General features: G+C 44.5%; 1 protein-coding gene across 1 annotated transcript in view; it reads right to left on the bottom strand.

Moving 5' to 3' along the window:
* Positions 1-6750: 6750 nt before the first annotated feature.
* The window catches only part of LOC142390083 (uncharacterized), a 37389-nt gene continuing 29918 nt past the window's right edge, over positions 6751-14221 (bottom strand). Inside the window, exons 3-6 of the mRNA XM_075475451.1 lie at positions 12507-12693; positions 11227-11322; positions 10602-11109; positions 6751-7706 (exon numbers count right to left, since the gene is read on the bottom strand). Of these exons, the coding sequence (XP_075331566.1) occupies positions 6751-7706; positions 10602-11109; positions 11227-11322; positions 12507-12693 (1747 nt within the window). The remainder of the gene's footprint in view (positions 7707-10601; positions 11110-11226; positions 11323-12506; positions 12694-14221) is intronic.

Below are 14221 nucleotides of genomic sequence, written 5' to 3'. Positions count from 1 at the left end.
AAACACTCTGAACGTCACCAAAAAAAACCACACGCGCCTTGACCTGGTGCGCTCGAGTCATCCAAGGCGCCAAAACAAAAAGTCCCGAGTCGTGTCTGAAAGCGCCCTCTCACTGTGATGATGGATCCGCTTTCCGTCCCCGGGGAGTCGGGGGGTTGTTGGACACATCGGTGCTGAGTTAAGGACGCGACCAACACATTTCCCACAATGATAAAATATGCTTTTATAGAAAAAAAAGCTGAAGTTTGGCAGCATTTTAAATATCATTTAAGAAGTCACAGTTATGAGAATTGTTTTTTAAAACTTGTTTCCCTTTTTCAGAATCATCTTTGGTGTCCAGTTCTGCCTTTGAGGTTCTGGTAAACCAACACGGACCGGCGGCAGCAGCTTTAGCAGCTTTAGCGGTTAGCTAGCTCGGGTTCGGGGTCTTAACTTCTTTAGACCACTCGTGAGTGGGGATGGGAATCGAGAACCGGTTCTTGTTGAGAACCGGTTCCCAGCGTTTCAATTCCTTGGAATCATTTGGCGATTTTGCAAACGATTCCCTTATCGATTCCAGTGGGCGTGAATGACGTCACCACGCAGCGTTGCGTGGCGAGTCCAGCGCAGCCAGCAGCCAACAGTAAACATGGCGCCCAAGCGGTACAAACGCTCGAAAGTTTGGTTCCACATCCCTAAAAAAGACGACAACAGGGCAACTTGCAAAGTGAATATTTCACCAAAGGGAGGAAATACTACCAACATGCAATAACTATGAATGAATGTCGCGTTTTCGATCTGCTCCGGACTAACGTTGGTGAATCTGCACCCAGCAGCAGCAGCAGCAACGTTAGCAACGTTAGCATGTCCTCGGCTAACACTGCAGACTGGCTCAGAGCCAGAGGCTGGTGGTACTACCCCCAGTTCACCTCTACCTCCAGCTTCTCCTTTCACCAGAGCAGGAAGAGTTAAATTACCCAGGCCAGGATAGACCAATGTGGACCTCACCGTTGTTGGGTTTGTAAGGTCATGACTCGTGTTACTTCTAAACTAAACAAAGTTGATGCTAATCGACCGGTTTGTTGTCCTTTTTCTCCAAATGAGAATCGATAAGGGAACCGATAAAGAACCGAACCGTTAAGCAGAATCAAAAATGGAATTGGAATCGTAAAAATCTTATCAATTCCCATCCCTACTCGTGAGATTTTGGGGGAATCGATTAACTCCTTGTTAGCATGCTAGGTTTAGACTTGAGTAAAAGCTAATGCTAACAGTTGATTGTACGCTAACATCTATGCGCAGACATCGAGCACAGCAGGACGAAAGTAGAAGTAATCTACTCCAGCCAAATTAAAGCATAAAATATATAAAACCTACCGTGATAATAAAATATACTTTTACATCATACAGTGACGGTTGTTCTCGATTGTCCACGTCTCAAAGTTACACGATGTCAGTGGCTAATCACTACTGACAAGCTAGCATCAAACTGTATAATCTCTTTCTTGCATGACCACACTCGCACACCGACACACACGGTTTAGAAAAAGAAATCCTCCAATATGATGTTTCTGGTCCAACGATTCGACCTGAAATCCATCCTCAGATTTGATTTTTCTCTCCATCATCTGACAAAATATGAAAATAAATGGACATTTTCCTCATATGTAACAAAATTGCATTGATCTGTTTCATTATGACACAATATCACATCGTAACATTTAACCCTGCTTTACATTTCTGACATTATTATCTACGGCTTTCAAAGGTGCCTGACCAGATAAGAGGGGCGTCTGTGTATTGGTTCGGTTCCTGATCCACTCTCAGATCTGAAGAACCTGAATGTCGTCGCTGATATTATGACAGGCTGGTTAAAAGCCTCGGTCCACAGCTCTGTCGATATTTCAGATGTCAACATTGTGATTTCATAAACGTTGGAAATGAGAACATCCCGGGGGAAATAGGGATGTACATTTTCTGTCCGAGAAGACTGATACCACTCTAAATAAACATTAAGTATATAGCCATAGACTAAAGATGACTCTGCTAAGCATAATGACTTGAAACAAGGAGAAACCGCTAAGCTAGGAATCTAGCATCCAGTTCCATGGAAAACCACAACATGCTGTGTTTTTGTACAATTTATGGTTGAAAAATGGGCCCCAGTGAGATCGTCAGTGGGTTTATTGACCCCATGTGAATTGCCCACTTGGGTTCGTTTATGTGGTTTAACCCATGAGCACCCCAGATAAGCCCATTCTGGCCCCATGAACCAGAGCGTAACCAATGTGGCCCGTTCACATGGGACCACCATAGAATGGACATGGGCGGTCCCAAATGGCGCCCATTTTCAGCTTATTTATAAACCCACATGGGCCCCACATACAGTTATTGGCTGGGTAGTGATCTTCAGATGTGCTTCCAGTTTTTTTCTTGGCATTTGGACCAACTGCTTTCCTCTGTTTACACCCTGTATCCTGAGCTCAGCTACAGAAATAAAAAGAAGAAGAAATAAATCTCACTGAAATTCATGGAATAAAACTGGCCTCTTTAACACAACATTACATGATGGTCAGGGATGGGAATTGAGAACGATATTAGGGCGAAATTGGATAAAATGTTGGTGCATACTTAAAATTAAAGTGTTACTGCAACCAAAGCCATTTGTGCTATATATAAAACTGGATGAGAATCGATTAGCGATATCGACAATGGAAGCGGAATTGCTAAATTCTTAATAATTCCCATCCCTAATGATGGTGAATCTCAGATTCATTGGTAAAAACATGAAAAAGTACTAAACCGAAATTTGTTCTGAAAGCCTAAACTTAACTGCTTGGTTTAGGTGCTTGGTAACAGCATCTAATAAGTTTTTTTTGGGGGCCTTTTTTACAATCCAACAATCACCCCCGACCTTCAAAGACTTCTTTCTTTTCTAAATGATTCCTTTTGTGACACTTTACGTCCACTCTTTGGACAAAAATGACAACAATTTGTCCCATTTTCACAAACTTCCTGCCTTGGAAATAGGCTTCTTGTATTATTACATTATCACAGTATCAAAAGAACATTTAAAAGAAAATGTTATCAGTTAAATTGATAATTAAAGGGGTGGTCCGTGGCGTAGTGGGTTAAGCAGGCGCCCCATGTACAGAGGCTACTGGCCCCGGTTCAAGTCCCGCATCGGACGGCCCTGTGCTGCATGTCGTTCCCCCTCTCTCTGCCCCCTGCTTCCTGTCTCTCTTAACAGTCCTATCCATTAAAGGCATAAAAGCCCCAAAAAATAAAAAATTATTGAATTCTTTCCTCCATTGTTGTCCATTTAATTCAGAATGACTGTAAGAACATGAAGTAAAGTCACACTTCCTGGGGTGAGAAAAGGCAAACATGTGAAAAACAAAAGATCCAAAAGGCTCAATCCTAAATAAAGATGTGCAACGATGTAACGTCTGTGGATGAGATGTTGGAGCGACTGCTCTCATCAATTCTTTAAACTCTGTCCTCGCTACGATTCCACAGGCCATCCTGCTCTTAGCTTTAAAGTGGGCCAGTGATTCAGATGCAGCTTCATCCGGATGTGCACCATCCATGCCTGCCTCTCTTTTCTTATTTATCGTTTCAAACTGACCTCAATCCCTGGCTAAACTCTTACTTCTTTACCCAGACTTATAGATAACCGGGAGAGAGAAAACTACTAAGACTTCAGTTTAACTTTACACATTTCAGGGCAAGCAAACCAACCGCTTTGGGGGAGTTGAGTCTGTGTTTGGAGACGGGTTTGGGGGAGTTGAGTCTGTGTTTGGAGACGGATTTGGGGGGAGTTGAGTCTATGTTTGGAGACGGGTTTGGGGGAGTTGAGTCCGTGTTTGGAGACGGGTTTGGGGGAGTTGAGTCTATGTTTGGAGACGGGTTTGGGGGAGTTGAGTCTATGTTTGGAGACGGGTTTGGGGGAGTTGAGTCTGTGTTTGGAGACGGATTTGGGGGAGTTGAGTCTGTGTTTGGAGACGGGTTTGGGGGGAGTTGAGTCTGTGTTTGGAGACGGGTTTGGGGGAGTTTTGGAGACGAAGAGCGGACAGACATCAAAACAACAAATCAACCAAGGTTTGATCTTGGAGTTAGACAACAAAACTAGCTGATCGGGTTTAGGAAAAGATCACAGTTTGGGCAGCTTGTCTTTACAAGAACACAAAATAACGGTGAAGGTGAAATCTCCAAACTTTCACAGGATCAGAGGATGTCTCCTCCGCCTGGAACGGGTCAACAGAGAAAAAGCCGGTTTCCTGCTGTCACACGCCATCATGTAATGCGTAAGAGGCCGCGGTAATTTCACGCATCTCAGTGAGAGCAGGCTGGGATTTGATGGTACGTGACACACAGGCCACAAAACATCACAAAATCTTGATATTAAATAATTATTTTCTCTTTTTTCAAACCAACACTGTCAAAGCTTCTCGAATATTAACAAAATTTAAAATGATTAACCGATTACTATGTCAGTAGCACTGTTTGTAAGACAAAAACAGGCATTTTGAAGATGAAGATGATCTGTTTGTGAGCTGCATTTTTACTCATTTTCTACAACTAAATGAGAAAATGATACAAAATATAAAGCCAAATAGATATTATCTTTATAATTTAAGTTGATCTAATTTGCAGCATTACACTGTGAATTTCAGTGAAAAGGTCAGCAACTTTTATAAATGATTCTTCTTTTGTTGTTGATTGTCAGAAAAAAGAAAGTGTGTCTATTTGACCAACCAACAGTCCAAAACTAAAGAGAATTTTCATTTTATTATGATTTAAGTCAAAGAAAATCAGTAAATCCTCGTATTCAAAAAGCTGAAACCAGCCAATCTTTGGCTTTTCTTGCTTTAAACCACAATAAATAATTATTGGATCATCAAAGGGAGTTCAGATTTACTTTCTGTTAACCGACCGGTTCGTTAATATACAAATAGTTGCCGCTCTGGCATTAGGAGACCCTGTTGTGAGTGTGTGCAGGTTAAAAAGGCAAACCACTGTGGAGAAACCATTAGCTGATGACTCAAGAACAACACTGAAGCTGCAGAAATCCTCTAACGAGCAGCAGTTCTGTCTCTTCATCAAGCTTTCTCTGACATTTCATGTCACAAAGACGTAAACAAAGGCAACCAGAAGACGAGATGGAGACCATTTTCAACCAGGCAGCTCCTCTTCTGTTTGTGAAGGACGTCGACGGGCTCGTGCATCTCTTTAGAGCTCTTTAACTCGTACAAACCTACAGAAAGTCTCCTCTGTGGGAAGCTTTTAATTACAGGGGATTTTCAGACATTAGTGTTGGTTTAAACTCGGTTGAGAACGTCTCCAGGGTTGTTGAGATTTCATTATTCCCGTTTCAGCTTTGTCTTCCAGATCCATCCCAGGTCACAACTTCAAGCTCTGATCTCGAGTCGGACGAGTCACAGCTCAGATCCAGATTCACTAAGGGTGCAGTGGGAGTCAGATTCATGAGATTATACCTCAGGGAGTCGGATTCATGAGATTATACCTCAGGGAGTCGGATTCATGAGATTATACCTCAGGGAGTCGGATTCATGAGATTATACCTCAGGGAGTCGGATTCATGAGATTATACCTCAGGGAGTCAGATTCATGAGATTATACCTCAGGGAGTCGGATTCATGAGATTATACCTCAGGTTTGTTCTGGAGCTGAACCTGCTGAGAACCGGCAGCTTTCTTTAACTGTCTGAAGATTGTTGTTCCTTCTGTAATCATGTTATCGTTCCTCTTGAAAAGGGGATTTAGAATTGCCTTTGAATCCACTGACTTGACTTATTCGTCTGACGGTTTCTTGGCTGAAATAATTTTGGGAACACAGTTAGCCTATCAGCTATGGGCAGGACCATCACCGGATTTACTTTGCTTTGCAACACACTTCAAACACTGTCAAATCGGGTTTTAGTCATTCAAAAGAATATATTGGCTTTGAGTGATTGGTTAAGGAACACAAAAGGCCGTTGGGGGTTGGGGTTAGGAACGTTTTTTTTCTTCTGACATAGCAAACCTTCTACAGCTGACAGTCCAGACCAGTTAAATGGAAACATGTCCGATATACATTTTCCATGAAGAGGTATTTAAAAAGTTTGCTCAACAGCTGGATAGAAACGCAACTACTAAGACTCTCACATTGAATTAGCTTAGCTAGCAGGCTAGTTAGCAATCAGCAGCTCAATCACTGCGTAAAATAATTAATCTGGAGTTACAGTAACAATTAGTATTGCGTTTGTAAATGGTGTTCAACTGAGAAAATAAACTCTGTGCTAAATAGTTTGGAAAAAGTGGTAAAAGCAAGCAAGTAAACGTGGGTATCTTGTTAGCTAACCAAGCTAGAGATTTGTAAGCTAGCTAATGAGTAGTTTGATCACAACTGTTGAGTGCTGCGAGTCTGGTTTGGGGGAATAATGTACCAGAATTTAAGAATGCGGTAACTAAATTAAGGATTAAAACTGGAAGATGTTTCTCTTTAAGTTATACGAGCTGTTGTACGAATTGTAACTTTGATCCGTATTTGATTGAAGGACAACAATATTCTGACACGTTTTTTGCTTATTTTCTGTTAAAGAAAAATGTAAATTTAAACTGTTTAACTGAGGGATGCATGAATCTGGACGGTATCGGCCCGGTTTTAGCAGGGTGGTGTTTATTGCTCTGGATGGCACCAACCTTTAATGAATCTGGACCTTGGTGACGGTTCGGAGGTTTTAAACATAAAGCAGCGATGATGTTGCCATCAGACCGTGGTGACGGACAGCAGAGGGCTGGGACAGAGCTGACCGTCGCTCTCCATCCGTGTGCCATGCGTGAGCAGCTCCTCCACCGTTGTCCAATCGTCCAGCAGCTTGCTGTTCCTCAGGCGGTTCTGCTTCATGTGGCTCAGCTCCAGCACCGTCTGAGACGACAGCGCCCCCTGGCCTCCGCCGATCGGCTCCTCCCCCGCTCCTTTCCTCTCTCGGTGTTGCCGTGACAACGCCATGTGCCGCCTTCTTTCTGTCCGACTGCAGTATCGCCCCCCCGCCCAGCGGCCGTCCTCCCCGTCCTCCTCCCCTTCCCTCGACCCCTCTCCTCGCACCTCCTCGTCCGTCGTGACCTCGCTGCGTTCCCTGGCCAATCGGTAGGCTCTGGCTCTGAGCAGCTGATTCCTAACTGACTTCTGATTGGACAACCTGGAGCGAGGGGAAGGTGGAGATCGAGGGCCACGTTGCGGGGCTCCCAGTGTGCTGTAGAAAGGTGCACAGGAGCTTTTAGGTTTGTCGGTGCCGCTCCCGAGAGTCTGAAAGCCACGCCAGTCCGACATGCCGCTGGAGCCAGATCCAGGACTCTTAGAGAGGAGGTCCTCCTCTCTGCTCCGATTTGAGCTCGGGCTGTTTCTGAGCATGTTTTGGTGATTGCTCAGACTGGTTCTGTCCATGCTGAGGTGACCCGCTGTTGGGTGGCAGTTACTGGGGTAACTGGCCCTGCTCCGTGGCCCCATCGTGTTGCGAGTGGCACTCGGAGGGCTGTCCTGGTGCGTGCTTTGCAGAGTGTTTGGTTCTGTCATGTTTGGGTGACTCGCCCTGCGGCGCGACTGTCCTTCGCTCAGATCCGTTATCGTTTGACTCCTCCCTGGAGCCTGCATCGTCCCGCCGGCCCTGTGCTGCTGCTGCTCCAGCCACAGCGCCCTCCGCTGGCAGGGTTCAGTTCGACAGCCTGCGGATAAAAGAGAAAGAGAATTTCGTAACCTTGAAAAACAAATTAACTTCCATCCAACTATTATCCAGAGACAGTAGGTCCGGGAGGAAAAACCCAGACATCCCTTTCCCCAGTGACACTACCCATCTCTTCCTAGGGGGTCACGAGGCATTCCTATGCCAGATGGGGTATCCCAGCCAGCATGTCCATGTGGGGCCCATAAGGTTTAAATTTGGGCTGCAGATAAGGGTCCCAGGTGGGTTTGTCTGCAGTGGCCTCACCTGTGTTTGTCCATATGGGTTTCAAAGTACAACTTGAAAGGTTAGGGTTACCCTAAGCCTTAAATTATTCCAAAGGCAATGCAGATAAACACATCACACAAAGTAAAAGAATGTTCACATTCAAATTGGCTAAATGCAAAGTCCAACCAAAGCCACACAGCAACTTGAAACCCATACGGGCAAACTCAGGTGGGGCCACCGTGGAAACTGCGGACAAACCCACCTGGGACCCTTATCTGCAGCCCAAATTTAAACCTTATGGGCCCCACATGGACATGCTGGCTGGGATGTTATCCCTCCAGCATGTTCTTGGTCTCCTCCCAGTTGGACATGCCTGAAAACCCTTAAAAGGGAGGTGACCAGGAGGCATCCTAACCAGATGAACTACCTCAGCTGACTCCCTTCAGATTGGTGGAGCTCCTCCCCCTATCTCTAGAGGCTGATTTATGGTCGCCTACGGAGACCCTCCCGGAGACGCTCTCCGTCGCTTGCGTGCGTCGGCCAACATATCTATCTATCTATCTATCTATCTATCTATCTATCTATCTATCTATCTATCTATCTATCTATCTATCTATCTATCCGTCGAGGAGACGGAGACTCACGGAGACCGCAAGTGTTGTGATTGGTCGGCTCTCAGAACAACAACACCGCCATTTCTGAAAGAGTTTACTGTGTGCCGGTCAACATTTGGTCAGAATTATTTGCATTTCAACATCAACAAGCTCCAACTCCAACAACAGTCTTTCTCTGTCGCTCGCCATCGTTCGCTGTGAGGAGGAACGGAGCCGGAAGGTGAACAACCAACCAGCCACTTTCACCATAGACGTAAGAGATTGGGTCGTCTCACATAGCGCCGCCTACTGATCGGGAGGTGAACTGCCTTGGGTATCCGACATCCCGACGGAGAACTTGGAAAGGACGGAGAGCCTCACCGTGACCACGGAGACGGATTGACGGATAGCGACAGAGAAGCATACTGAGGCCTTAAGACTAAGCCCAACCACACTCCAAAGAAACTCATTTCAGCCACTTGCATCCACGACCCCATTCTTTGCGTCACTACCCAGATCTGTGACCATAGCAGCTTTAAATGTTATCTGTATTATCTGAGTTTTAGAATGCAAACAAGTTAAAAAGAAACGGCTTGTTTCTACACGTTCACCGAGGACAAAGTCTAAGCAATTAAATGGCCATTTGGCGGTGCCGACTCCTCAAATGAGTTAATGAACCCTTTCACCACTCTTTTTTTTTTTTTTCCATTTTCTTTTTTTTAATTAAAAAAAAAATAACAGAGGGATGTATCAGAGATGTACATGGTGTGTTCGGACATCAACATCTGGGTTTATTTAAACAATTCAATAAAAACAGGAGACCGGGCAACCTTTTCCTTAGGCAGTAGAGCTGTGTATCAGATTCTGAGAAAAACTGAAACAAAACAAATAAATCTCAAGAATTAAATAAATAAATAAATAAAACAAACAAAAAGACAAAACAACACCACAAAAACCAAATCTATCAATTTGTTAACTCCTCTGGCCGTGACTGTTGTACATAGGAGACCCATTCTGACCATAACTTAATAAATCTGTTCATTTGTAGGCAAAGTGAAAAAGTAATTTTTTCCATTATGCATACTTCATTAACTATATCCTTCCATTTCTCTATTGTGGGGGAGTCAGGAAGCAGCCAGTGCCTAGTGATGTTTTTTTTCCATTAACCACTCTTAAGCCCCGTTTCCACTCTGCAGTCCGGTACGGGTCGGTTCAGAACGGTTCGCTTATTTCAGTGTTTCCACTTCCCACAAAAGCGCACCGATCCCATGGTACCCGTTACCATGGAACCCGTTACCCTTCTGTTTGGGGTACCGAGCACACAGGACCGGTTCCCTTGGGGAGGATAAACAGGTTCGCTTCGTGGCGCACCCCAAAGCGACCCGACCCATACTGACAGTGGAAACGAGGCTTTAGAAACTGTGTGGTCCGCAGCAATGCAAGGACTACGGAATGAGATCTTGGTGCTTTCTGATCAGACTTTCTTTATCTTATTATTATTTTTTTATTTTAACTACTACTACTACTCTTGCTGCTACAACTACCACTACTGATGTAGTATTATTATTATTTATTTATTTATTTATTTATTTTCCCTTAATATACGGATTTTGTGTATGTTATGTGTGTATATGTGTATATATGTGTGTATGTGTATATATATATATATACATATATGTATGTGTATATATGTATGTGTATGTGTATGTATGTATATGTAAATGCACATGTATATTCTGTGGGTAGAGGGGTGTAGGGTTGGAGTTTGTCTGGGCCTGTCTGTGTCTCTGTCCTGTGTTTGTGTTGAGAGTTATTGTAGTGAATTGTGTTTTTATGATTGTTTTGTTGTGAATTTTGTGATTGTTTTCTTGTGAGCGGTTGAGTGAGGGGTTGGAATATTAAAACAAAGCTTCCTCCATCCCCTTTTTAAATCCTAGTGTTGTAGCTAATTATGAAACTCTATTCTGGATACAGATTTGAAACAAATAAAGAAACAAACAAACAAACTCGTCCAGGACCAGGCCTGTAGAAGCAGACCTGAGTAAAGCCTAAGCAATCATTTCTGTAGCCGTACTTACCAACGGAGGGCGATGGTGGTGAACAGTGGCGAGGTAAAGTGGGACTCCTCTCAGCTCTGTGAAAGTGAACCGTTGTGGTCGTACTGTTACCCACAGAGCAACGGGACGCCTGTGGCGCTCCAGCTTGGCTCATCGGGGTCGTCTCGGGGATAGACTCCAAGTCCCAGCGTCCCCTTTGCTCTCGAGGGGAGTGGCCCGAGCGGAGGTGGTGCGGTTGGCGATGAGCGTGACTTCCGTGAATCTTGTGCAGCCGTCTGTGCTCCCCGGTGCTGACGCTGTGGAAGCCGGAGTCGCTGGGCTCAGAGGAGATCAGAGACTCGGAGGAGGAGGACGAGCCTTGGGAGGAGGGCGTGTGGCCCGGCAGCGACGACATGGCGTCCGTCTCGGCTTCAGAAAGCGCCACCCGGTGGTGCGGGCTGTCTGGGCCGCAGCCCAACCCGCTGTCGAGCTCGCTGAGGGGAAGGTAGCCGAAAGGACGGTCCGACCTCCAGTTGGGATGATAGTCGGACTAAAAGAGACGGTAAAAAAGCGTTTGAGTCGGGGTACAGAAGATGCCCCCAATCAGCGTACATCAGGAATCAGTAGGGGACCAAAAGAGTTGAGGCAAAGCAATGATTCCATCTACCTGTGTGGGGAAATGATTTCGCTCCACCTCTTCTGCGCTGTAACAGCCAATCAGGCAGCTCTCTGAGTTGGGCTGATAGGGCATCATCTCCGCACCCTGAAACAGAAGAGCAGATCGACGAAGGGTTTATGTTGTACACTAGCCTAGAAATCTAGACGCCCCTAGCGACCGCAAATTGAATTTGCTCCCGGGCTAGTCTAGTCAGTTGTGGTCGTTTTGCGAGGCTGAAAATCGAAACTTAATCGGGCCAATCAAATCGTGAGGAGCGGGGTCGGAGGCCGGGCTACCTAGTGACGACAGAGGTGGGACGCTTAGTTCCAGAGAGAGGTAAACAATGGCTGCGCCCAGCCAACAGTCTTTCCATTTGGCTTTGGCAGCGACTCTAGAAGATTTAAATATACAGTTTTCTTTGCGAGACGAACAGATAACTGCACTTAAAGGAGAATTCCGGCATTTTTACAAACCTATCCCATCTGTTGGAGACCCAGGAAAGTTGGCCACACATTTTGAGATTTCGATAGGAAACAATAACAAATATGGCAATGTGTAGTTCGGTTCCCGAGGGTCGTTTTTGGTGGACAAAAAGACAATTTTGGAATACTATAGTGTATGACTTCGGCGATCGATTAATTTGTGCGCACGCCTGTGGAACACGGAAGCTGAGAGAGGTAGGTGCGCTGTTTTTGAAATCTCAAAATGTATCATGTCTGTGCTAGCTAATGGTATGGTTAGCCCCTGGGTTGAATTGTATTGCTACTGACACCACGGCCAATTCGGTAAAAAGTATTTTGATACACGTTAAGAGCCCCAGGAAAGGTTAAAAGCTTGCCCGATAGAGCCCGCTTTCATGGAAATCAGCGCAATCGGACAACTTTGCACAGCGGGCATGAAAATTTCTCGCGTTTTTCCCTTTGGCAAACTTCCCTGGGTCTCCAACAGATGGGATATGTTTGTAAAAATGCCGGAATTCTCCTTTAAGTTTTTCTTGAAAAAAAAGGACGTTTTCGGAGTTTTGCCCACCAGGTACGTCGCGCTGACTACGTAATCCTTCTTCATCGCTCTGATTGATTGTTGCGCCATCCTATTGCGTGGCGTTGAGTGCAGAGGCAACTTAACAGACAACCGTTTATCCCGCCCACACTGCTATCCAGCTTCACTAGACCCCTGTACAGCTTTTTGCTGTACGGGTCTGGCTTGCTAGGCTAGTTGTACACCACGACAGAGATTAAAACAACACGCCAGCATTCATTTCAGAAACGAACCCTAAAAACTAAACTCACCTGGTACTCCAGTTGGTCCAGGTGGTCCAAGCTGTAGGAGACACTGGGCAGGTAGTTGCTACCTGGGTGCTGGTTGTTTGATGATGTGGGCAGATAGCCATTGGGTGCATAGACATCCGGTGACATCATCATGTGACTGTTGGCGGAGTACAAGTCCGGTGACACGGCCAGGTGCCCGTAGTAAGGCCTGTGGTGGAAGAGATCAGGTTCCATTAGGAGTCTTAGCGTCTGCAGAATATCCGAGTTCAGCTTATAGAAATAGAAATAGAAAAATACTTTATTCATCCCCCAATGGGGGAAATTCAAATTAGTCAAGTAGCTCAACATTTTTTTAAATATTTACAATGATTGTATTAACAACAACAATAATAATATCAATTCCAGTAAAAAATACTACTACTATGTATTGTCATTCATCATTACTGAATACCACATGAATGTTCTCTCACACACCTTTATTTTGTCTTTATTTCTTTAATTAATATGTTTTATTCTATTTTTATTTTTTTATTTTTTTGCTTGTCCCCTTGGGGTGGGGGGTGTTCTTATATTTCTGTATTTCTGTATGTCTTATCTATCATTTAACATTGTGAAAACCAATAAATAAAGTGGGGAAAAAAATAAAAAATACTACTACTAACTAATATTAATAATAAATAAATAAATAAATAATAATAAATGACTAAATAAACAAATAAATAAAAAAAATCAATCAATAAATTTGAGCAGAACTCAGCAGTCCCTGTTAGAAAGCCTTGTGGCTGTGGGAACAAAGGACCTTCTGAACCTCTCAAAATGCAGGTGGATGTATTATGCATGAGTGGAAAACGGTGCGATGAACCCACGGTGTACAGTAACGGATGTAAATCCATCTATGAATAGTTACAGTCTTCATCTAAATGCATCATGTTCTGCACTGACAGCTGCCTCAGCAGAACAACCTCCCGCTCATTAATATTAATGAGCACCGGGGGACTCGGTGCGGCATCGCTGCAGCCTGAACTGGCCTCCAGCCCCTCCAGTGAAATGCAGCGTATTTCTGTGTATTAGATAGAGCTTTCTTTGGTTCTTGTTTTCACTGCAGTCAAACCATTTCAGCGTATCTAATATTTAAAACTCATCCCCTTATCCTCGAGGTGCATCCTAGCTTTGGTCCTAAATGATCCTAAATTCTTACCCGATCTCCAAACATTCCTAAAGTTGGACCCTTGTCTTTGTGTTTTTATCTCTAAACCCAATGAATCCCCTTTTTACTATCAGTTCCCAAACTCTGACCACAGTTTGAAAGCTATACTCTGGCCAGCACAAAACCTGGAAGGTAATGGTGCTTGAGATGGTTTTTATTCCTGAGCCTTGCATGGCCCTGTTTGAGAGTCTATCAACACTCCGAGGTTACCAACTTGGTCAGTGATTGTAAGGTCCCGAGTCTCAAGATATTTACCAACGCTGACCCTCTTCTCTTTGCTCCCAAACAGAATGATCTCAGTTTGGTCTTCATTTAATTGTAGAAAATTCTCTCTCATCCAGGTGTTTACTTCCTCCAGACACTGACACAGTACGTCTGCTGGGCTGCAGTCGTCCGGTGACAGAGACACATAAAGTTGTGTATCGTCTGCATAACTGTGATAATTGATGTTAAAGTTCTGCAATATCTGACCCAAAGGGAGCATATACAAGTTAAACAGATGTAGCGTGCTCTCAGGAAAGACAGAGCA

This window comes from Odontesthes bonariensis, chromosome 10 (assembly GCF_027942865.1).
Source record: "Odontesthes bonariensis isolate fOdoBon6 chromosome 10, fOdoBon6.hap1, whole genome shotgun sequence".
Classification (NCBI taxonomy): domain Eukaryota; kingdom Metazoa; phylum Chordata; class Actinopteri; order Atheriniformes; family Atherinopsidae; genus Odontesthes; species Odontesthes bonariensis.
This window is presented reverse-complemented; position numbering and strand designations above follow the sequence as displayed.